The sequence below is a fragment of the Salmo trutta genome, chromosome 10 (assembly GCF_901001165.1).
Source record: "Salmo trutta chromosome 10, fSalTru1.1, whole genome shotgun sequence".
NCBI lineage: Eukaryota > Metazoa > Chordata > Actinopteri > Salmoniformes > Salmonidae > Salmo > Salmo trutta.
In genome coordinates, this window is record NC_042966.1 from 23,007,492 (window position 1) to 23,032,837 (window position 25,346).

The 25,346-nt window shown below is 44.9% G+C and overlaps 2 protein-coding genes across 2 annotated transcripts; one reads left to right on the forward strand and one right to left on the reverse strand.

Annotated features, from left to right (window-relative positions):
* Positions 1-4,942: 4,942 nt before the first annotated feature.
* On the forward strand, positions 4,943-13,771 carry faap100 (FA core complex associated protein 100). Its single transcript, XM_029764988.1, has 9 exons — positions 4,943-4,968; positions 9,409-9,572; positions 9,905-10,026; positions 10,119-11,095; positions 11,191-11,347; positions 11,449-12,418; positions 12,886-12,993; positions 13,075-13,161; positions 13,351-13,771. The coding sequence occupies exons 2-9, from the start codon at positions 9,420-9,422 to the stop codon at positions 13,480-13,482; spliced, it is 2,706 nt and encodes a 901-aa protein (XP_029620848.1). The 5' UTR covers positions 4,943-4,968; positions 9,409-9,419; the 3' UTR covers positions 13,483-13,771.
* A 2,270-nt stretch (positions 13,772-16,041) lies between these two features.
* Positions 16,042-24,630, reverse strand: LOC115201404 (fascin-2-like). The gene is made up of 7 exons (XM_029765002.1): positions 24,590-24,630; positions 24,170-24,271; positions 23,197-23,923; positions 17,138-17,294; positions 16,752-16,873; positions 16,436-16,603; positions 16,042-16,244 (listed from the first exon to the last, which is right to left on the reverse strand). The coding sequence occupies exons 2-7, from the start codon at positions 24,263-24,265 to the stop codon at positions 16,042-16,044; spliced, it is 1,473 nt and encodes a 490-aa protein (XP_029620862.1). The 5' UTR covers positions 24,266-24,271; positions 24,590-24,630.
* Between the last annotated feature and the right edge of the window lie 716 nt (positions 24,631-25,346).

Genomic DNA, 25,346 nt, shown 5'->3' on the forward strand with positions numbered 1-25,346 from the left:
TTCCTTGTCTCATCGCGCTCTAGTGACTCCTTGTGGCGGGCCGGGTGCCTGCAAGCTGACGGTGGACGGTGTTTCCTCTGACACATTGGTGCGGCTGGCTTCTGTTCAGTAACCCAAAATATAGTATTTTCAGCTAGTGTACAAAACAAAGTAAAACCAAAACTTAAGAACGGGAAGCATGAAAATAGCACACATAGAACAGATCTACCCCTTCTTAGATTTGCTTTCAATGAGAATTACATTTATAACTCACGTTTCTATGGCAATTTGGTCAGGTCGCCCAAAAAGTTACATATTGTAGCTACACTGTTTTAACTGGCTTCATCACAGTTGCAGCCGACAGTATTTTTCAGTTACAAGCTCTAGTGATGGGGAAACAAAGCTTCCTGAAGCATTGAGGCCTTCGAGCCAAACGTGTCGAAAATAGGTTAATTAGACACTGATCAACACAGTGTACACAATAGTGGCTGCTGCTGGTCAAAAGAATTTAGAGCAGTCAAATTATTATAGATTCAGTTTCTAAACCCAGAGTTGCAACATCGCGAGACTTCCGGGAACGCTTGCGAAACAGACCAAACATACCAGGCCGCTCCACGCTCCAGCCAAACTCGATCCACTCCAACTCCACTCCGATCCACCGATTCGAGACACTGTGTTAAGTAGTTGAACATGTTATTACTCCAACCTTGTGAAAGTGACAAACTGACATGTTAAAAACAACTTTATATCAAAGGAGTGTCTTCGTTTTGTCCACAAAGTTGATGACTAAAGTGACTTATTAGGAATTTTCAAATGTGACTTCTCTATGTGGCCGTCATGGGAATTGTCTTTCTCAGTCATGATTCAGTTAAACTGCAGTACCTAAGTACTACTGTAAGTGCAGTCAAAAGCCTGCTTCCAGACCAGAACCCTGCCCCATTAGCTGGCCAACATCGGCACAACAGGCAAAACGGGTTCCAATTGTTACTACAGCCACAAAGCCAAAATCGTACAAATTCATGAAAACATTTGCCTTTTGGTTGTGTGCTGAGTGATTTACCAAAATGTTGGTTATTTTTCGGTTTTTAATTAAACAACTAATTGACCGACATCATTCCATTTAGTAGATTTTTTTTCTATGAGCTTAATGTGCATATCGCAGTTTCTTTAGAGCAGAGATTGCTAACCCTGTTCTTGGAAAGCCTGGGTTTGGCGGATGCCCAGAGAACGCTACCTGCAACCAATGCATAGTGCCAACTGTACAGTTTGGTGGAAGCAGAATAATGGTCTGGGACTGTTTTTCATGGTTCAGACTAGACTCCTTACCAGTGAAGGAAATTCTCAATGCTACAGCATACAATGACATTCTAGACAATTATGTGCTTGCAACTTTGTGGCAACAGTTTGGGGAAGGCCCTCTCCTGTTACAGCATGACAATGCCCCCAATGCACAAAGCGAGGTCCATACAGAAATGGTTTGTTGAGATCTGTGTGGAAGAACTTGACTGGCCTGCACAGAGCCCTGACCGCAACCCCATTGAACAACTTTGGGTTGAATTGGAATGCCGACTGCGAGCCAGGCCTAATCGCCCAACATCAGTGCCCGACCTCACTAATGCTCATGGCTGAATGGAGGCAAGTCCCCGCAGCAATGTTCCAACATCTAGTGGGAAACCTTCCCAGAAGAGTGGAAGCTGTTATTGCAGCAAAGGGGGGACCAAAACCATATTAATGGATATGATTTTGGAATGAGATGTTCAACAAGCAGGTGTCAACATACACTACATGACCAAAAGTATCTCTACCTGCAAATACATGATCTAAAGCCTTGTTCACATTAGCAGTTTGAAGTGACTAAAATTCCGTTTTTTTTGGTTTACTTATCAGATTAGAAGCTCTTCTTTTTCCTTCAGTCTGAACAGCCAAAAAGCCCATGGAATCAGATATTTCAAGCCACATTTCAACCCGCCTTGGTAGGTTGTTTGATGTCATATACAAATCTGATTCCTGGCCATGCAACTTGTCTTTATTTGCCCTGAAATGGTTTTTAGATTTATTTGGCATATCTTGTTGCTTGCTAGCTAATTTTTTGACAGTTTGACAAGAACATGTGGAAGCTAACTAGCTTATTAATAACTTACAAATGAGTGAATTTGCTAGAAAGCTAAACAGCTACCCAGCTGACTGCTGTGGTTAGCCAAGTTGGATCATCTTATCCTTTTAGGCTTTAAAAGTGTTCTTACACTATGATTTTGAACATTCAAAGTATCCAGGAAACATCCATGAAGTCAGAAGTCTGAGATTTCCCAGTTCCAACTTGTTTTGAACATGGCAAAAGATGGCAGAGTTTCCGACTTGGATGACCATTCAAAACGATTTTCCGAGTCTGACCTCGCTTTCCCCCTCCCCAGAGTTCCCAGTTGTCTTCAACAAACAAAGTCAGAGATTTCCAAGTTCCCAGTTCTTTTGGCACAACATCAGTGTTGCCAAGTCCTCAGTAAGGAAAGTAGCTATTGGCTGTTCTAAAAGTCGCTAGATGACATCATCGCCTAATTTGCATAATTGGTCATGTAATTGTGATGGAGCTGTAGGAGAGAGAAATAACGTTGTGGGAGAGACAAAAAAGTGAGTAAAAAACACCCTAAATATGTTTAGAACTACAAATGAACTTTCTTCTGTTGATTCTTGTTTTTTTTAATGTCACAATTCCAACCCTCCTTTATCCGGGCTTGGGACCGGCAAAAGTGACCCAAAAGAGGCACTCTGGCGGAGTTACTTAGTATTTAATTTAATTTTTTTGTTTAGTTTTCTTAATTTGTTTTGGTTTGGCAGCTGATGTGCCAAAAAGCTGCAAAACATTATCGGGCAGCTGGTGCTCATAGCAAGCCTCACCAGACAGCTTCAGTCCATATCGAATGTACAGGATGGAGTTAAGGGTCTGCAAGGACATGCGATTTGTAAGCTTGCTTTTTACCACACTCATCTGGCTGAATACTCTCTCGACTTCAGCATTTGAGTGTGGCAAGGACAACACCGGAAACAGCAGCCATGGCAAGTTCTTGAAAACGGGTTGATATCAGCTGCATCCCTGAACTTCCAAATCTCACTCCAGAAGCCTAGTGTGTTTGTCTCATTCCATTTACTAAGATGGATGGCACACCATTGCTGGACAATCTTGTCCATCTCTGCAGGGGAGTAGCCAAGGAGCTTGGCTATTTTTCTATTTCTCCAGAGCTCTTATTGTGCTTTAGAGTTTCCTCCACATTGAAAACTGACATGTACTGCAATGCTTCGATGTTATCCGGCAGTCTCACCCTCAACTCATTAGTGAGGGAGATGGTGAAGGCTACACACCGCTTTCGGTCATTGTTTTCATCCTCAGGCGCCAGGTGGAGCTCAGCTGCCTTTGACTCAAAAGGGTAACCAAGGTACGGTTTGGGACTGATGTATCCATCTATTGGCCCTTTGAGTACATCAACATTTGCCAGTGGATTCAGCACCCTGCTGCTCACAGACTTGATCAGGCTAACCAAGCTGTCAAGTAGCTTAAGAGGATCTACTTGCTCTCCCTCAAAAGCCTTGATGGCCAACTGTACCTCACCCAGCACCGACTTCAAAAAAGTAAGATACAATATGTTTTGAGGATCACTGTACATGGAGTATAAAACCTCAGCCATGTAGCAGTGTTCACTGGACTTAGTGACTGTGAAATGCAGCCTAAGCTCCTCCCACTGGTCCAAAATGCATGAAACCGCGGGTTCAATGGAGAGCCAACGTGTGGCACACACCTTGGTTATCTGTAAAGGTTTCTCCCCACAGTTGATGGTCTCATATATGGCTTTGTAGGCCTCCCTGCGCTTTGGAGACACTGAAAACCAGTTATAAGTCTCTCGTACCAAGTACTACACACGACGGGGGATGGTGTCATTGGAAGCATGACTGCAGAGTGGCACACACAGCAAATAAGAACCAGATATTTGAGGCCATACTCCTCCTTCAGCACTTTATGGACCCCATTGTTAATCCCCGTCATAACAGAGGCATTGTCAGTCCCCATCCCCAGGAGTTTCTCTTTTTTAAGACAACACTTCGAGGAAAGCCACAACAGCTCGGGCTATAGATTTGGCATCTCCTCCCTCCAACTCAACAAGCCCCAGAAATGTTGATACAATTGTCTGCTTGGTGTCACTAAAGTACCTTATCACAACCCCCAGGTACTTAGAAACACTTACATCCGTGGACTCATCGAGGAGGAGGCTGAAACGCTGGTCACCCACATCTGCGACCAACTTTTTCAGGAAGTATGGTGCTAGAACACCATTAATCATTTCTGTGCACTTTGTCCTGTGCATTTAAGTGGGTAGCAGCAGCAGAGTCTGAGAAAGCAGCTCTACATGCTTCTCCAATGTGATCACATGCCAGCATGGAACAGTGTTCAGCAATAGCTAATGCCATGGTGGCCTCGGCCTTTTTGGCAGAGTCAATTTTTTTAACCATAAATGGCAGCCTGTTTTGGGGGGGAACTGTTATAAGGCTTTGCCTTTTGAGTATGTTTTTGAGTTGTCATGTGTTTTTTTACATCACTAAGTTTGGTGTAGAAATCAACCTTACAATACAGGCAGTATGCCCGTGTATCATCTCCAATAAACGGCTTCAACCAGCCTTTGAATTCAGGGTTTGATTCCCACTCCTTTCTGTAATTTTGAGTGTACAGTTTAGACTGAGACATGATGAGCTAGCCAGCTAGATGTTTAGCTTATGTCACAAAGAGTCACACACAGTGGACAAGGTGAGTAAGTGACTGAGGCTGTGTGAGTCAAATGCAGTGATTTATTTTAGAGAAAGAACATTTTACATTTACATCGGGCGGGATCAGCCAGCGGCGGCTTCCCGCATGCGCGATTCATTTGCAGTCTGGATGCGGAGGGGTGAACATCTCCTGCTCTGACTGAAGCTGGGAGGGACTGCTGCGCGAGGACTGGGTCGCCTGTGAGTGCTTTGGGACGGGGGTGGGGCCCACGGTAGCACCTGCTGCTCATTGAGAAGAGTAAGAACGATACGCGCTTTCACGTCAGTCTCCAAAAATCTCCAATAACACCAGAAAAAGTCGCTATATTTGTCGCTAGTCGATTTTTTAAAAGTGTGTCGCTAGAGGGGTCTGAATACTCGCTAAATATAGCGACAAAGTCGCTAAGTTGGCAACACTGCACAACATTACTAGTTACATGTTTCTGGCAGCATTCTTCCGTTCACGTTACACACATAGAAATAAAGGACACAAAGAACCAATTTAGGGTTCTTTAGCAATGAAAATTGTCCAACAACTCACTCTGGGTCATCCTCTGGCTCCCAGCCCTCCAATGCAAAATCAAGGTGACTTACAAAGATGAGGACCGAGAGCAAGAAAGGGAGTGCGGTGATGTAGTGTCCACAACTAAATAATCATTGTGGAATCTGAAAAGACATATCCCGAAAGCGTGATATGGAAGGCTATTTACTACGTGCACATGATAAAAGAAAGGAACTACGTGGGTAGCTAATTAAGTGTCATTGTAGCAAAGTATTTAAAAACTAAAAATAAGATCGCTTAAAAGTTTCATTCATTTTTGTTCTACTATCTATACAAATAGGCCATATTTGATTTTGGCCCAATAGGCCTGGCATATTCCAACATTCAAGGAGCATTCCGTTATGACTGGGTTATTTTGCCTAAAAACCTTTTGGCCTACCCACAGAAGAAACTCTGCATCCATCCCCAGCCTGGCAAGCCCGGAGATAATATTATCAGCTGCTGGTATGCTCTCCAGGCGCCATCGCATGAGCCTGAGGCCACAGACTCTGTCCAAACTCATGTTTCAAAAAATGAATTCAAAGGCACTGTAGATTGAGCCTAATAAGGCATTTTTTGTTTCATTTGTATTTAATTCTAAGTAAATCAAAGCCTGCGCAATTTATGGCCTATAATGATTTAATACAATGAAATGCTGTTTAAATGCTGAGCGCTTAATGTCCCTGACTCCATACCAGCCTAGTGTGTCACACACGCAAATGCTTCACAATATATTTCTTTGTAGGCTAATAATAATTCATTTTCCTTCCTTCTTAGGCTCCCTGTCTGGCTCCTGACCTATTTAGAGTGTTTATATACTGTTTAATGCTAGTTAAGGATCATATCACCTCCACCTTACCTGACACCCAAGACCAGGGATTATCAACTAGATTCAGGATGTTTTTTTCTGGAGTGGATGGTCAAATCATTTGTAGACTGCAAATTGACCACAAGAAGCACAAACATATATCATGTTTGACTAAAATATAATCATTTTAAGCCTTGCTTACATTTGTATACGATCTATTATGCGTGGGAATACTTGGAAACAGATTTCTTAAATTAAAATCACTGAGCACCTTCCTGGTGTTTTTCTAGTCTTATGTCCAACAATGAAAATTCCACAAATGTTTTTTTTTGTTGTTGCTCAGAATACTTGGGGGGTCAAATAAAACCACCAACAGCCAAATTCAGCCCGGGTGCCGCTAGTTGGAGAACCTGGCCCTAGACCCACTTCAATTTCCATACCATCCCAATAGATCCACAGACGATGCAATCGCCATCGCAATGAACGCTGCCCTATCCCATATGGACAAGAGGAATAGCTATGTAAGAATGCTGTTCATTGACTACAGCTCAGCCTTCAACACCATAGTACCCTCCAAGCTCATTATTAAGCTTGGGGCCAGGGTCTGAACCCCGCCCTGTGCAACTGGGTCCTGGACTTCCTGACGGGCCACCCCTAGGTGGTGAAGGCATGAAACAACACCTCCACTAGGCTGATCCTCAAACAAAGGGGCTCCACAAGGGTGCATGCTCAGCCCAATCATCAAGTTTGCAGACAACACAACTGTACTAGGCCTGATTACCAACAAGAGACAGCCTACAGGGAGGAGGAAGTGAGGGCCCTGGCTGAAAATAACCTCTTCCTCAAAGTCAACAAAATGAAGGAGCTGATCGTGGACTTCAGGCAGCAGAAGGAGCACACTCCCATCTACATTGATGGGACCGCAGAGGAGATGGTGACAAGCTTAAAGTTCCTCGGTGTACACATCACTGACAATCTTAAAATGGTCCACCCACACAGTGTGGTGAAGGCGCAACAGCGCCTCTAACTTCAGGAGGCTGAAGAAATTCGGCTTTGCCCCTAAGACCCTCACAAACTTTTACAGATTCACCATTGAGAGCATCCTGTCGGGCTGTATTACCCCCTGGTACAGCAACTGCACTGCCCTCAACCGCAGGGCTCTCCAAAGGGTGATGCGGTCTGCCCAACGCATCACAGGTGGCACACTGCCTGTCCACCAGCACACCTATAACCGATGTCACAGGAAGGCCAAAAAGATCATCAAGAACATCAACCACCCAAGCCACGGCATGTTCACCCCTCTATCATCCAGAAGGTGAGGTCAGTAAAGGTGAATCAAAGCAGGGACCGAGAGACTGAAAAACATCTATCTCAAGGTCATCAGACTGTTAAATAGCCATCACTATATGGTCCTTAAATAACACACAGCAGCATTTAAAATTAATTTAGAGGCCTGTGAGCTAGGGTCTCTTTAAGGGGAGGCCTGTAATAAAAAAAACTTTATAAAACACAAATAGAGTTGTAAAATATTTACGTTGTGTGATAGGCCTTCAACTTGTAGGCACTGCAATTTAGGCATTTTTTTTATTTGGATAGGCCTAAATGAAACATTGAATTATTAAAGTGCTAGGCTAAAGACCTTTGGATAATTAGGATAATTTTGAATACACACATGGATTTCAATAAACAAATGAATAAGACTGTTCCATTCTCTTTGATTTAGTTCCTATTGCCACTCAGACAAATGACAGAATGGATGTCAGACTGACTGAAGTGAATGAAGGATGAATTAAATGTTCAAAGAATGATGATGAGTTGCCCACATCAAGCATGCTCTGCACTTTATTTGGCTAGCAGGCAAATGGGCCTACATTAGAGTATAATGACTATAGCTGCATGCCTTCAGAAGGGCATCTTCTGAGGCTGAGGGGGGCTTTTCTGAAGGCTTGTGGTGCTGCATGGAGATCACAAGCTCTTCAACTGGGCAGCAGTGTCACAATTGAGGGATTAGCCTATACAGAGACTACCTAAGACCACTGAACAGTTATTGTAAAGTGTGGGAATAAGTTTATGCCAGATTTAGCCTAAATGTAACCTCTCCCTTGTTAATTTCAAAGTCCATATGTTCATGACCTGGTTCATATAAATCATGTCAAATTATTTTAAATGTAAATTACCCCGCCTACAGAATATGCTTTGGCAAGATTATGAGTGATTATATAAATATCAAAATATTCTATAAACAAATATTGAGTGGCAAAGACTCCAGTGGTCATATAGAATTCATAGATTCACCAAACATATAGTCTGTTTCATTATTCCTAGTATATACACACACACTACTGGTTATGATTGCAGACAGAATTGGATGGTACAATATTGAATTAGTCACATTTTGAGAAGGTGCATACATGGGGATGTCCACATCACCCAGAGATATGCCCATGCTGTAGAGATACACCTAGCAGACTGAAACTTCACTGTTGTAGGCATAATACAGCTAGTTCTATCTAGACTTGCGCTGGCAAACAAATCCATTACATTAGCTACCTAAATATGAAGTAAACTCAACTGACGAGTAATAGAGAATGGAGACTTAACTTGAAAACGTGCAGGATACCTATTTTTCCGGTTTCCCTGACTTCCGTTTTTTTTATACTGGGTTAGGCTTGTTCGTGTAGCACTCCTCACAAGTGGTTTGGTGTACGGTTTATAATTTTTTTTGGGGGGGGGGTGAGATGAAACTGCCAAAACTCTGAAAGGTATTCTTGTATGTCAGAATTGCAACAAGATTTGGTCAAGCTTAAAATGTTAGTCCGTAATCGTAACCTGGTGTTTGTATGTTCACAGCTGAAATGTCACGTTTACGTGTCATGTTTCACGCATGGCATCTGGCTCCGTACATAACGCTATCAACCAAGAGTTTACAATAGCTAAAAGCTTACGATGGCACCGCACTAAAACGTTGAGATTTTGGCGGATGTTTGCCTGCGATGTTGTGATTGGTGGGAGGCTCATTACGTTTTACGTCGGTCTTGGTGTTTGGGTAAAAAAAAGTGGTTTGGAACGCTGATTGGTCAGAAACAACACCCACGGAGTTCTGCATCCGTCAACAACCAGTTGATGCATTTTCAATCAAGCTACAGCACTGAAACGACCTACAAATAGGTATTATGGACATAACTAGTTAGTAAATAAGTTGCTGCGATCAGAACTTTGACTGCACAATACATTTCCCAATTGGGACAATAAAGATAACTTGAAAAAATTTTCTGACCTGTTATTTTTCCAGTTCTCTCGGCTATGGAGACGAGATGTGTTGTTGAGACTTGGGCAGAGTTCGGATGTCCTTCACCGGGTACAGCTGCTAAAGTGATCTGGTCTGGGGAAGATGTGTTGATTTGTACTGGGAGCAAAGAGGTGTCGGTCTTCAACACAAAAGAGCTGAAACTGACGGTAAGGCTGAATCTCAAACCATACACTTCGCCCGCTTCAATTAAATAACAACAGGTGACACAGGGGAACTGATTATTGATGAACACTCAGGTGAGTAGCAGGTAATACAATGACAAGGAACTGATTATTGATAAACACTGAGATGAATAGCAACAGGTGATACAATTACAAGAAACAGATTATTTGTGAACAGGTAAATAGCAGGTGAACTGATTACTGATTAACTGATTAACACTGAAGTTGCAGTAACAGGGGGTCTATTTGAACCTGGCTGTCAACTATATGTGATATTCTTCATGGACAGGAAACACTCATCTTGTCTGTTATTCCAGGCTGTCCTTCAGTTCCTGAGTCCAGTGTGTCACATGGTGCTGAGTGAGGACAAGCAGTCTGTCTATGCTGTCTGTGAGAGTGATGGGGTGTACTGTGTCAGTCTACCAACTCTGCACCCTAGGTATGACCCTCTTCATTTGAACTACAGAGACTGACCATGCAAAATTGACATGTATATTTGATTACTCTCTCCCCCTTGTCCCATCTCACCAGGTCTCCCACTCCCCCAGCTGACCAATCCCCTGGCCCTGCTCTGTTCAAGGTGTCGTCTAATTCACTGGCAGCCAGAGACGAGGGGGTGTGTTCTCTGATTGAGGTGGGAGGGTCCGGAGGGACCTTGGTGACCGTCTCCCTGAGAGACTCAGCCTGGTGGTTTACTCTCTATAAAGCAGCTGACCACCAGAAACTGACTCAGTTTAGTCTACCTGTCATTTCAGTTGGTCACCATGTCGAATCCGAGGAAAATGCTGCCGCAGGACTAGTCATGCGACCTGTGTTAGCTTGCGTTTACAGCAGTGATGCACCACCCTTGTCATCATCTTCATCATCCTCAACAACAACAAAACTACCACCTTTGTCATCATCATCATCCTCACTAGGCGTCAAACATTTTCTCCTGGAGCCTCTCCTCTTCAAGCTCCTCTTCGGCGTCGACGCTGCCCTCATCAACTCCCCCATGATCCTTTGCGGCCTGCCTGATGGGCGTCTCTGCTCCCTCCCCTTACTTCCCCCAGGACGACCAGGCCCCTGCGTTAGAGTTCTACACAGCATGGAGCAGCCAATCACGTTTATCGGAACCACGACCGGGACAAATGATGGTCCACAGTGTTTGGTGGCAGTAGGCCAATGGGGGAGGGTGGTGCTGGTCAGAACCTGTGAAGGGGGGCCGGAGGAGGGGGGCAAGGTAGCAGCATTAACAGAGGGGTGTGTGTCTGGGCCTGTGGTGTGTGTGTGTGCAGGCAGGGTGGGCCTGTACTACAGCACAGGGTCAGATCTTCTAGCCCTGGATCTCCCAGGGGTGCGAGCGGCAGCTCCAAATCCAGAAGAGAGCCTGGTGGTCAGCCACAGGGAGAGGCAAGGCCAGGGACAGGCCATGATGAGACCCAGGGAGTCTGCTACCCTACAGAGTCCTGTCAGCCTTAATGTCTGCAGGGTCATCGCCCTGGCTGGGCCCTCACACAATGCCTCAGGTAAGGTGTGTGTTCAGCTCAACCAATATTTTCTGCAATCAATCTTTGTTATCAAGTTTATTGTCTTACGGATCGTGTTTGTGTGTGTGTTACAGGCATAGTGCAGTTGGTGGCATTGTCTCTCCGGGGGAGGCTCCAGCGTTTGACCCTGCCTAAGGGGACAGAGGCAGGGGGCATACCCAGGCTCCCCTTATCACAGGTGGGACAGAGAGTCAGGGACCTCCTTGCAGCCATTGGAGATGTGTGTGAGAGGTGAGGAGGCATGCAGTAGATTTAATGGTAGATCTAACATGTTTTATTCAGATGAATAGTGCATGTTAATTTACTTGTATGTGCTCTTGCGTGACCCACAGAGCATCTGTGTTGAAAAGCACCATCCAGTCCAAAAACCACTCCCTCAGACACCTGAATCAGGTGCTCAATGTCTGCTGCCTACTGCTAGCAAATCAGAACAGTGGAGAGCAGCTCCCGGTCAGCAAGAAGCCAATCAGGTGTCACGTTGTTGCCAAGTGGAGCCGCCTGCTACAGAGAGACTCCCTGAATCTGACCTGTGTTCTGGACAATTCTAGTCCTTACGTTCTAGAACGGAACTGGACGTTCTGTGTGCGAGTTCTACCATTATCCTACCCTCTTCCTGCAGGGGGGGAGAACACCTCTCAAACATTCTCATTCCCATTCCAGAAACTAGAGCCGGGTGGGAGAATGGAAGTGTCGTTGCCCCTAACAGCGGCGGGGGACACATCTTTCCCTGTGACGGTTAGCTGCTCGCTCACCTATTCCCTGCAAAGCCTGCTGGGGTCTGAGGAATTGTCCCGCCTCCTGGCAAATGGGGATCCGGCATCTTGTCTGGGATTGGAGGGTGGATGGATCAGTCTGCCCCTTGACACGCTGACAGTGGATTGGCTGGACGCTCTGCAGGTGACCGGGACCACGCCCCCTCACAGGGACCCGAACAGACCCTCCATTTCCCCGCATACCGTCTCGATGGATGTCGTTGAGGCCTTCCTGAGCACCCGTAAGATCAGGGGTTCTGGGAGGGGTGATGGAGAAGGAGGAGGAGAGAGGATGGTGGCGTCTGATAGGGGGCTGTTTTCAGCAAGCATCAAGGTCTCAACAGAACTACTGAGAGGGACACTAGGACTGGAGCCACCAGGCTCTGCTGGCCCTTCTCAGGGTGTGTGTGGCTCTGTGCTGGGCTGGCTGCTGTCACAGGGGACAGGAGGAGAGGACTGGAGGGGCAGAGGGGACAAGGAAGGACAGGAAAGCTCTGTGGTCTACGCCCGGTGTCTAGGGCGACACACCGTCAAACTCACAGCCAAAGAGGTGTGTATTTTTTTATAGTTAATATTTGTACATATCATGAAAACATGATTGTATTGATACTGGGTCTATCAGTTGTGGTACTTTAGCTCAGTTGGTAGAGAATGGCGCTTGTAACGCAAGGGTAGTGGGTTCGATTCCCGCGACCACCCATACATAAAATGTATGCATGCATGACTAAGTCTCGTTGGATAATATTTAAAAAAAGCATCTGCATTTATTGTATTATTATAGTTGTACATTTTAGTCATTTAGCAGACGCTCTTATCCAGAGCGACTTACAGTAGGGAATCGAGCCCACAAGCCTGGCGTTGCAAACACCATGCTCTACCAACTGAGCCACACGGGACCACGTGTATCATGTTGTATCGGTTGTATCCTTTTAGACTCACTCATGTTTAACTTTCCTGGGAGACTATAGTATGAGGTACATGTGTTGAGAATGACTGTACCTGTATGTTGTTGGCCAGGTAACTGTAGGGGACACCAGTGTGAGGGAGGCTGTGGAGGTGCAGGTGCAGTGCTCTTCCATGGCAGCCGTGTGTGGACTACACCATGCTGTGTTAAGCCGTGTACAGGTAGGGAATCCTAAACATTTGTGCCTGTTTGCTACATCATCCTCTCCTCCCTAACACCCTGTGTGTTGTGTGTGTTGAAAGGCTCTGCTCCAGGGTACTGCTGGCACACAGGAGTCCTCTATGGGAGTCCAGGGACTGGGCTTGAGACAGGCCCTACAGCGGGCACAGGTGAGACCAGACTAACAACAAACTACCTTGTAACATAAAGGTTGAAAGAAGTCCTCAAACACACAAATCCTCAAACACACAAGAAACAGACAATCTGTAGTATTTTCTAAACTTTTCTCTGTGTCTATAGCCTTACCTCTCTTTCCTCTTCTTTATCTTCTTCCTCTTCCTCCTCCTCCCCCCTGCCAGGTCCTATCTGAGCTTCTCCAGGAGGCTCGTATCCCAGAAGCCATTGGACTGGGGATGACCACGGAACAGACCACCAAGAAACTGTTCAGCGTTTACAGGCAACTCAGAGAGAACCCCCTCCTCATCCTCTGACCCCGTTACCATCCCACATACGCTCCTCATCCACAACATCCTCATCCACACATTTACAATCCTCTCCTCATCTTCATTCTCAGCCCCACACTCCACTATCCAATACTTGTCCTGCAAAGGAGAAATGAATGACTGTTTGTCTCCCTCTGCTGTTTTAGTACACAAACAGCATTTCTTTCTTTCTGTGAATGTTTGTAAAGTAGTACATTGCAGGTAGTGTGTGTGTGTGTGTGTGTGTGTGTGGATTAAAATGTACCTGTAAAATTAAAACAACGGATTTGAAGAGTCACTTCACTGACAACATTATCCACACACGAAACACAACTTTTACACATCTCAGAGATGATTTTTATTATAGTTTTTCAAAACTTTTCAGAAGAATGGATTATTTGAAAAGAATAAAAAGACAAATGAAGTATCATAGTCAAGTGACAGGCTGTAAATCACTAGCACTATACTCTTTCTAGGATGATCATGTACTTTTGTTACACCTGACGTGTTACTGTTTTGATTGTAGGGAAAAGCCTGTACAAATCTCAAACGACACCCATTACACTCCTATATCCCATATAGAGGGCCCCTACTTATCACCTGAAGCCATTACTCTATGTGTCTGTGTTTAGAAGTGGACCTACTGCCCTACATGGGGAAGAGGGTAACGTTTGAGATGCAGCTGCCTGTCATGCTTGTTAATGTTACGATGCTACGATGCTAAGGAAGCTGTCCACTAATGATGACTCAGCTACGATGAGTTGGTGACTTTCTGAGTTTATTATTACACACCTCTCCACACTGTCACTCGCTTACAATGTCAGAATTGGCAAAACGACAGGGAAGAATGGAAAGGAACAATTGGGGAAACCAGAGAATCGAGTGAGAGAGAGGGGTGGAAGAGAGTGTAATAGACAATTGGTTTAAGGCACATTGGTTTTACACCAGAGTGTCTCTATAGGTATTTGTAGCATTGTGTGTATAGTAGTTCTGGAGTATTTGGAGCTGCTGTAGTAATAATGTATACCATTTAGCAGACATATTTATCCAAAGGGACTTATAGTCATGCATATATTTTACATATGGGTGGTACCAGGAATCAAACCCACTATCCTGGCATAGCAAACACTACATTCATTGCCATGCTCTACCAACTGAGCTACAGATGACCAGTAGACACTTCAGAACTGAAAACCCAGGCCATGTCAACTCCTCTAGCCTCATTTATACCTGGTGCTAACATGCATCCTCTTTCCTGATCTTTTCCACATTCTGATTGTGCCCACATTTTCAGAAATATGTCTACATGTGGTATTAAAATGTGTCTCTTATCCATCTACTGTGACTACATTTCCTGGTCCCTCCCTGTATGCTAATTATTTGACAGCTATTCTTTCAAAATAATATTTATTTATTTTAAAGGGGCAATCAGCAGTTGCTACATCCATTTTTGGACTTCTAAATTAAGGATATGTACCCATTGATTCTTGAAGAACTCCTGAGTGGTGCAGTGGTCAAAGGCACTGCATATCAGCGCTAGAGGCGTCACTACAGACCCTGGTTAGATTCCAAGCTGTATCATAACCGGCAGTGATTGGGAGTCCCATAGGGTGGCGCCCAGTGTCGTTAGGGTTTAGCTCGGGTAGGCCGTCATTGTAAATAAGAATTTGTTCTTAACTGACTTGGCTAATTAAATAAAGGTAAAATCAAAAGAAATAACTTATAAATGTCTCATGAGCTTAGTCTAACTATCAGAACCCAAAATGTAAGCTTATTTTACTCCAAAGTAAATTGTTTGTTTGTAAACAAAGTAAATGTAAACAAACACTATATAGCCTGAAAACATGGTTAAACTATCGTTTTGATATCATGGATGGTCAGTCCTTGCAGCTGGAATAGAAATAATGGAAATATTAGTAGCTGTATTACTGTTGTATCATGAATAGTGTTGTTGTAGCTAAAACAATGTTGCAAAATGAAAACCCAAGCCATGACTAGTCCTCTATGTGTGAGTATGATACTTACTCTGAACCTTGACTTTTACTGGTAACATGCTAATTTTAAAAAACATACAAAAATTCTCATAAACCTATTAAGCATAGTGTTGTTTGACTCACTGAACAGTGTTGACTCCAGCAAACATGATTCATTTCTTCTGACCAGGCTCTTCTGAGCTGAAAACATGGGACCTCTGCCTTATTTTAAATGAAGATTTTAGTCATTAAGCAGACACTCTTATCCAGAGCGACTTACAATTAGTGCATCCATTTAAACATATGTCTTCCCTCGACCTCCCCTGTAATAAGAGTCTGTTTTCTCTTTGTGCCTTCTTCATTGGCTGGCGTGCCAGGAGTAGGTTGAGGGGAGTGACAGGGGCAGAAAGGGACCTATGGGAAAGGGCAGAAATTGCCACTAACTACTAGTCTAGGGTCAGATATTCTTTACCAATCTGTTCATTCATTTTTAGGACATGGGGTTTAGGGTAATCTGGTAATCTGCCCCAATCTGATCCTAGATCTGTGGTTAGGGGTAAACTCAAGCAGGGTAGAAGAGTGTCCCCCATATAGGTCAGTACTCCCAGAGGGCAGAGCTGTCGGGGGTAACCCCGTCGCCCTTCAGCATGCCCCCCTGGCCTCGCAGGTATCTGCCGTTCTTGCCTCGGATGGCGATGCGTCCGTGCTCCAGGAACTCAAAGGAGAAGTCATCTGGTGTCTCTCCGTCTGAACACACCAGACCACTGCTGTTCACATACCAGAACCTCCCCCCCTCACCTACAAGGGGTTAGTTAGAGAGAGACAACATGGACCGGCAGCACTATATGAAAGGCCTTTACACGTCAAGACAGATTGAAGCAGAAAGCAATAGATTAATAAAAGCAGTTGCACGAAACTTCTTAAATTCTTCATGAAAAAATGCATTGAATTCTATGCAATAAGCTAGAGTGTGCATATCATATCCTCACCTTTGATGTGGTACGCCCCATCACTGAAATGCAGTGTGAAGATGTCATAGACTGATCTGTTGGCATCCAGCGTGTTGGAGTTCTTATGGTGGCAGATGAAGCCGTTCAACCCTCGCAGGATCAGCATGGGACGGTTTATCAGCTTCAGAATCAACTTCTCATCCTCACCTGATCAGGGAAGAGAGGGAGGGGAAAGAGAGGGAAAGGGGAGGAAGAGAGGTAGAGGTAGAAATTAAGGAGAGAAGAAGGGATTTTTGGTTTAAAAAGCATAAGAACCATGGAAGCCACTCACCCACTTAATGACACAAACACTTACCTACGGAGTCGCTGACGGCTGCTAGCTGGCCGTTCTTCTTGGTGCAGATGTATTTCCCGTTACTGGCTCTTAGTGCCACCCTGCGGCCCATCCACTCCACTGCAAACATGGTGTTGGCAGACCTGGATGATAAATAGTTAGGGTTGTGACTGGAGCTAGGGTTAGTGGTAGGGGTTAGTCTTAGGTTTAGAGCACGTGTCAAACTCATTCCACGGAGGGACGAGTGTCTGAGGGTTTCCTCTCCTCCCTTGTACTTGATTAATGAATTAAGGCCACTGATTAGTAAAGAACTCTCCATACCTGGTTGTCTAGGTCGTAATTGAAAGAAAAAAACAAAAACCGGCAGACACTAGAGTTTGACATCCATGGTTTAGAGTTAGGGTTACCTTTCTGTGGTCGTAGTCTGGATGCCTCCGTGGGCCACCAGGGCCCAGTATTTCCCCTCGTTGGTCCGGAACAGACACTTCCTGCTCTCCTTGTCAATCTCCATCTGGAACGTCTCCAGGTCCGTCTCGTCCTCCTGGTTGGCCGAGATACTCACACCTGGGAGGGGCCAGAGGTGTGAGGTCAGTCAAACTCAGTTCATGGTATGTTCAATCCAAGTTTTATTGATACTCATAACTGTCAATACAGGCTGTCTGAAATCCATGGGCACACACGCTTACACACTCACACATGCATGCCCTTATACACGCATGTGGATGGCCCATAACCCACCATACTGTCAAAGACCTCTCTCCATTATGCAGAATACTAATAGCATTAACATTAATTAAAGACACAGGCATGCACGCAGACAGGCAGGCAGATTCTACCAACCCCTTTACGTTCTAACAGTCTTCTGCACTAGGGTCCTCCTTAGTTACATTCAACCCAGCTTTCTAAAGCAACTATTGGCTTAGTCTAAAAACTATTCTCTATCTTATCACCAGGGCTTGTGTTTCTGTTTGATCAGATTCCCCTCTCATCTCAGCACTGCTTCACACTTTATTGTCCAATTTCATGTGTGTGTGTGTGTGTGTGTGTGTGTGTGTGTGTGTGTGTGTGTGTGTGTGTGTGTGTGTGTGTGTGTGTGTGTGTGTGTGTGTGTGTGTGTGTGTGTCCATTTCACACCACACCATCACCATAACAGTCTCCTGAGCTCAGCTGTGATCAGACTACAGCCCAGCTAAGAGAGAAAGAGGAGAGAAAGGAGGAGAGAATGAGAGAGAGGAAGAAGACAGGAAATCAGGGGGTATCAATAGAAGCTTTTATACCTCAGGGGGTATCAATAGAAGATTTTATACCTCAGGTGGTATCAACAGAAGGTTTTATACCTCAGGGGGTATCAATAGAAGGTTTAATACCTCAAGGGGTATCAATAGAATATTTTATAACTCAGGGGGTATCAATAGAATGTTTAATACCTCAAGGGGTATCAATAGAATAATTTATAACTCAGGGGGTATCAATAGAATGTTTAATACCTCAAGGGGTATCAATAGAATATTTTATAACTCAGGGGGTATCAATAGAAGGCTTTATAACTCAGGGGGTACCAATAAAAGGCTTTATAACTCGGGGGGTATCAATAGAAGGCTTTATAACTCAGGGGGTACCAATAGAAGGCCTTATAACTCAGAGGGTATCAATAGAAGGCTTTATAACTCAGGGTGTACCAATAGAAGGTTTTATAACTCAGGGGGTACCAATACAAAGTGTTATACATCAGGGGGTACCAATAGAAGGTTTTATAACTCAGGGGGTACCAATAGAAGGTTTTATAACTCAGGGGGTACCAATAGAAGGTTTTATAACTCAGGGGGTACCAATAGAAGGTTTTATAACTCAGGGGGTACCAATAGAAGGTTTTATAACTCAGGGGTACCAATACAAAGTGTTATACATCAGGGGGTACCAATAGAAGGTTTTATACCTCAGGGGGTACCAATAGAAGGTTTTATAACTCAGGGGGTACCAATAGAAGGTTTTATAACTCAGGGGGTACCAATAGAAGGTTTTATACCTCAGGGGGTATCAATAGAAGGTTTTATAACTCAGGGGGTACCAATAGAAGGTTTTATACCTCAGGGGGTACCAATAGAAGGTTTTATAACTCAGGGGGTACCAATAGAAGGTTTTATACCTCAGGGGGTACCAATAGAAGGTTTTATAACTCAGAGGGTACCAATAGAAGGTTTTATACCTCAGGGGTACCAATAGAAGGTTTTATAACTCAGGGGGTACCAATAGAAGGTTTTATACCTCAGGGGGTACCAATAGAAGGTTTTATAACTCAGGGGGTACCAATAGAAGGTTTTATACCTCAGGAGGTACCAATAGAAGGTTTTATAACTCAGGGGGTACCAATAGAAGGTTTTATACCTCAGGGGGTATCAATAGAAGGTTTTATACCTCAGGGGGTATTAATAGAAGGCTTTATTACTCAGGGGGTACCAATAGAAGGTTTTATACCTCAGGGGGTATCAATAGAAGGTTTTATACCTCAGGGGGTATTAATAGAAGGCTTTATACCTCAGGGGGTACCAATAGAAGGCCTTATAACTCAGGGGGTACCAATAGAAGGTTTTATAACTCAGAGGGTACCAATAGAAGATTTTATACCTCAGGGGTACCAATAGAAGGTTTTATACCTCAGGGGGTATTAATAGAAGGCTTTATAACTCAGGGGGTACCAATAGAAGGTTTTATAACTCAGGGGGTACCAATAGAAGGTTTTATACCTCAGGGGGTACCAATAGAAGGTTTTATACCTCAGGGGGTATCAATAGAAGGCTTTATAACTCAGGGGGTACCAATAGAAGGTTTTATAACTCAGGGGGTACCAATAGAAGGTTTTATACCTCAGGGGGTACCAATAGAAGGTTTTATACCTCAGGGGGTACCAATAGAAGGTTTTATAACTCAGGGGGTATTAATAGAAGGCTTTATAACTCAGGGGGTACCAATAGAAGGTTTTGTAACTATCTGATACTGCATCTATCTGATATCTTGAAAGGCATTGCTGACACTACAGTTGGTCAATCATACCAAATGATGCACACTGACTGCTACATAGCCTAGGGCAGTGGTTTTCTAAGCTCTCCTCGGGGATCCCCAGACGGTTAGCAGTTTAGTTGTAACACTGAACTAGCTGAATTGATTCACTTAAGGGCTAGCTGTGGATAGTTGAAAAACATTAAACGTTTGGGGGACCCCAACGAGAGGTTCAAAAATCACTTGTCTAGTGTAGAGTGTGCTAGTCTACACTCTTAGAAAAAAAGGTTATATCTAGAACCTAAAAGGGTTCTTTGGCTGTACCCATAGGAGAACCCTTTGAATAACTATTTTTGGTTCCAGGTAGAACCTTTTTGTTCCAGGTAGAACCGAAAAGGGTTCTACCTGGAACCGAAAAGAGTTCTCCTATGGGGACAGCCGAAGAACCCTTTTGGAACCCTTTCTTCTAAGAGTGTAGTGTAAGGTTTAAAACAGACCACAGACCCATCTCCAATTCCTGGTGTTGGCCTACCTGGAAGCCCGCCCACCCAAAACTGGATCAGGCACGACTAATACATCAGAGAGTCGCTCTGCCATCCATTATTAATGATGCCACAGCCCACTGTCCCTCTCTTCCTCTCTCTATCCCTCTCTCTCTCCCCTTTGTATCTTTCTCACTTGCTCTCCTCCATTGCTATTCTAATTTTTTTCTCTTTCTCTTTGTTTATTTCACTGCATCCTTTATCTGTCTATCAGACTGTAGCGGGATGATGTGTGTGTCGTGTGTGTGTGTGTGTGTGTGTGTGTGTGTGTGTGTGTGTGTGTGTGTGTGTGTGTGTGTGTATTTGAGCCTTCGTCTCTCTTTCAATTTCTTCCCAGACCAGATCGATGTACCCGAGGGAGTAGAGAGAGGTGACGACAGACATGATAACAGATCTGACCCACACACACACACACACACACACACACACACACACACACACACACACACACACACACACACACACACACACACACACACACACACACACACACACACACACACACACACACACACATGCGCATGGAAACTCACACACCACATGTGGTGCTCGAATCCCCGAGCTGACAAGGTACAAATCTGTCGTTCTGCCCCTAAACAAGGCAGTTAACCCACTGTTCCTAGGCCGTCATTGAAAATAAGAATTTGTTCTTAACTGACTTGCCTAGTTAAATAAAGGTAAAATAAATAAAACATGGGCGCTTTAATAGAAAGAGAGTGGGAAGGCAGTAGAGAGAAAGAGAGAGAAGTATCAAGTCAGTTTCTGAGCCTAGTTGTGTTTGTGAACGATCTGACGGTGACACGTCTGCTCTTCAGGGAGGACTGGCAGTCCTGTTGATTTATGTGCGAACACATAGAGAAGGTGACGTCTTCTATATCTGACTATGCTCTCCGCTCTCTCTCTCTCCTCCTCCTCCTCCTCCTCCTCCTCCTCCTCATGTACTTTCACAACCACTCTCTGCTCACTTTCTTCTCTTTTCTCTATTTCCTCCTTTCCCATCACTCTCCCTATATACGCTTTCCCCTTCCACCCTTCTCCTCCTGTCTACCTCACTAACCCTCTCTCCCCACCCTCTCCCCTGGCTGTTCCCTACAGTCTTTTCCTTTCTAACCCTCACCCTTTCCCTTTCCTCTCCTCCATTAACTCTTTTTTCCTCACTTGCCCTTCCCTCTCCTCCTTTATTCTCTTCGCAGCTCTCTCCCTGGGTCGCCCTCTCTACCTCCTTTATCTCCATCCCTGGGCTGGGGTCTGTGGCTGACTGACTGACCCAGTTGTCTTTCTGATTGGTGGGCTGAGTTGCTATGGGCTATGCCCCTGGTGTGCTGTTGGCCAGAGAGCCATAGAGTTAGAGTAGGTCTTGGGTTTCTGAAAACAGACTCCCCGCCTTCAATGAACAACCGCCCTGGCACTATCAATTATTTAACACACTCTGCACCTCATCACTCACCAATACAGGAGTGTTTGTAAAAGAGAGAGAGAAAGAGAGAGACAAAGCTTGTGTTTGTGAAAGAGAGAGTGTGTGTAATGCATGTTTGTAGGTACAAGATGGAGAGGGAGAGAAAGTGCGTGAGTGCATATGTGTCTGTGCACTTGTCGTCTGAGTGTGTGTGTGTGTGTGTGTGTGTGTGCGTGTATGTGTGTGTGTGTGTGTGTGTGTGTGTGTGTGTGTGTGTGTGTGTGTGTGTGTGTGTGTGAGAGAGAGAGAGAGAGAATGAGAGTGGAAAAAGTAAGTGTAAGGAAATGTTTTGTGTATCCTGTTTGAGTGTCTTTCAGCACTAGCATAGAGGTGCGTCACCGCCCTTTCTTCCCTGCCCTCATGAGGTTTCCTATACCCCTCAGGCCTCGAGGTAATCACTTTCTGCTCGTCTCACTCAGTCATTTGGTTATTGCAGATCGTAGTGCTAACCAGGAACAATGAGCCACAGCTACAGTTACAACCCTCAGGTTAGAGTAACACTACTCCTCAGACAAGAATATTCACCAAAGACCACAGCATCAAACACACGGACGATACACAGAACACTCTAGAGATTCTAGGAATAGATTCCCTCTAGATTCAAGTCTAGATGAGATTCTAATAACACTGTAGATTCTGGAATCAGTTACCGAGTCTATGACATTATCATCGACCCGGTAACTGATTCCAGAATTGTTTGTGGCTCGGGCAATGGGAAAGAGGCACAACTTACTACATTATCATATTACACAGTGATGCTGACAATATTAATCAGTAACACACTTTTCACAGTGGTCATGCACGCAGGGTATGCCAGAGATGAAGTCTACACTGTACATAAGCTGCACTGGAATAATCAGCCATTTTAATTTGCAAATCTCATTCCCACTGACCTGGTGACATGTTTTCTGAGCCTGAAATACAAAAAGACTACTATGCTGTGGAGGGATTTACACTACTGTAAGGAGGCAGTGGAATGACTCTACACCACTAGAACTTCCCTTTAACAATACAATAATGATATGTTAGAAATAGAACAATCGATCAACGCACGCACAAACATGACAACATATCAACTGTGTTCATCTCGTCTTCGAGGAAACACCCAACCTCAGACAATATGATAAGGAACCTGAAGACTACATTACCCATAATTATTGACAAGTCTTTATCTGCTGTCAATCATCCACATCGAATGGCAGTGGTGAAGGTCCATGCATATTCAACACGGCTGCTAATGTATTTTCTGTACATCTGAAAGCTCAGTTACCACAGTAGGTATCAAGTGGTACGAGAATATGAGGTGGTAGTAGTAGTAGTAGTAGTTGAGTAGTTTTAGAAGTGACACATGAGGAGAGGGAGAGAAAACAAAAAAAAGAGAACGAAAGAGGTGTATACTGAATATTTATGCGTGTGTGACATCTATGTTCATAATGTGTTTTGTCTACTGTGTATACTGTGTGTGTCTTACGTTGCCGTATAGACACGTATTTCCCATTGGCTGCCATCAGCACCACCTGAGGGTGGCTCTCCTCCAGGTCAAACAGCTCATCCTTCCCCGGCTTGCTGCACCTGCCAGACCTCAGTGTCCCCGTGGGCCCCATCGGACTCAGGTACTTCCCCTCACAGTCCTTAAACGCCAGCTTCCCACACTTCAGCTCCAGCGTGTACCCCGTGCCCCGCCCGCTCTCCGCTGACAGCTTCCCATCGTTGCCAAGGTAACGGCTGTCGCAGGTCTTGAGCCGGTACTTCCCATCCAGGTAGACGAGCGTCAGGAGCGCCGCCACGCCCCATGGAATGTTCCGGTCCACGGCGATCTCGCCGTCGTCGGGTGACAGGTGGGCGTAGCGCTTGCGGGCGACACTGAGCAGGTTGGCCTGTGGGTGGAGCGCCAGGTGTACTGCCCATAACTCTGCCTCTGTGATCACTTGGGCGAAGCAGGACAGGTAGTCCCGGGAACCTCCGAATAACCTCAGGTAGGGTTCCGACTGAAGTGCCCAGCGGCCGTCTGACTGGGCAGCGATTAGGAAGCGGCAGTCTGTGTTCCGGCCCTCGGCCTCGCAAGTGACCTTGCCATCCTTGTCGGAGGCCAGGTAGCGGCCCAGATGGCTGCGGAGGTAAACCACCTGGGGGTCCTGGGAGTCCTGCTCTAATGTCCACACCTGCTTCCTCTTCAGACTGGGGGCCGACGCATTCACCTGATGGAGGAGAGATCACTGTCAAGAGCACTGGGAATAGACAGTTTCCACTTGTCTACCTAAAACGCCTTCCCTCTTCCCCTGTCTTCACCCTTTCTAACTCTTTCCTGCTTTAGATAAACTTCTTTGGCATCTACTCTACTCTGGCATGAAAACGACAAAGGAGTTGGCTAAAGCAGGACCAGACTGGCACCAGTCTAGACAGGAACACAGTAAGACTAAGCTGTGTCAGATGAGGTATCTCACCTTGAAGCCAAAGGCCTCTGCGGTGAGGTAGCGACTCTCGTGGTTGATCAGACCAAACTGCAGCTTCAGTGGACAGTTTGTACCGTTAGTGGGCATCCTGGCCTGGGGGGAGGAAGAGGAGAAGGAATAGGAGGAAGAAGAATGTGGGGAGGGGAGGGCATGGGGGTATGAATGACAAGTATGAGGTGAGGTTAAAAGGGTGGGCAGAATTAGGCAATAAAATATGAGAAGAAATCAATGAGGAAGTTAGCTATAATGCAGGGACTAAAGAAAGGTAGCTATAATCCAATAAAATATGAGAAGAAATCAATGAGGAAGTTAGCTATAATGCAGGGACTAAAGAAAGGTAGCTATAATCCAGGGACTTTGTCTTAAAAAAAAAAAATACATTTTTTTTACACAGATTTATAATCTACTTACTGTGGTTATGTGGTTCCTTTCTGTAGTTTCTGTGATTCCTGTGCTCCTAATTCCCAGATTAAAACATTTCCTTTCAAATTACTCCTCTTCTTATTCTGTTTCTCCTCCCTTCTCCGTCTCCTCTCCACCTCCGTCTCTCTCTGGTGGTAGTGAAGGACTTTCTCGTCTTTTCTCTTTCTGTCATTCAGGGCTCCTGGTTTTTTTCCCTTCGGTTTCCTAATCAGGATTATAGTAATCAGCAGGGCTCAATACTGCAATCCAACAAGTGACGTCACCCTCTCCACCTCTCCTCTCACAATTTCTTTCAGACTACCTCTCCCCTTCTCCCTCAATTGATATTTCCCCCCTTCTCTCTCTCCCTCTCTTAAAGTCTTCCTCTCACTCAATTGTTACCTTTGGCTCTGTCTCACTCTAACACTCTTCCTCTATGCTTCCCCCTGTTTCTTTCTCTCCCTCTCTCTCTTTCTTTCCCTCAGCCGTTCTCTCTCTTTTTCCAATTCCCTGTTCTTTCTCTCCCAGTTCTTTCTCTGAGATTACTGAGCCAATGATCTCCTGACCAGTCTCCAACCTTGGCCTTAGTGACCAGTCAGTAACCCAGTCACCCAACCAGTCAGTAAGCCAGTCAGTCAGTCAGTCAGTCAGTCACCCAGTCACCCAACCAGTTAGCCAGTCTGTCAGTCAATCAGCCAGTAGCCCAGTCACCCAACCAGTCAGTAAGCCAGTCAGTAAGTCAGTCACCCAGTCACCGAACCAGTTA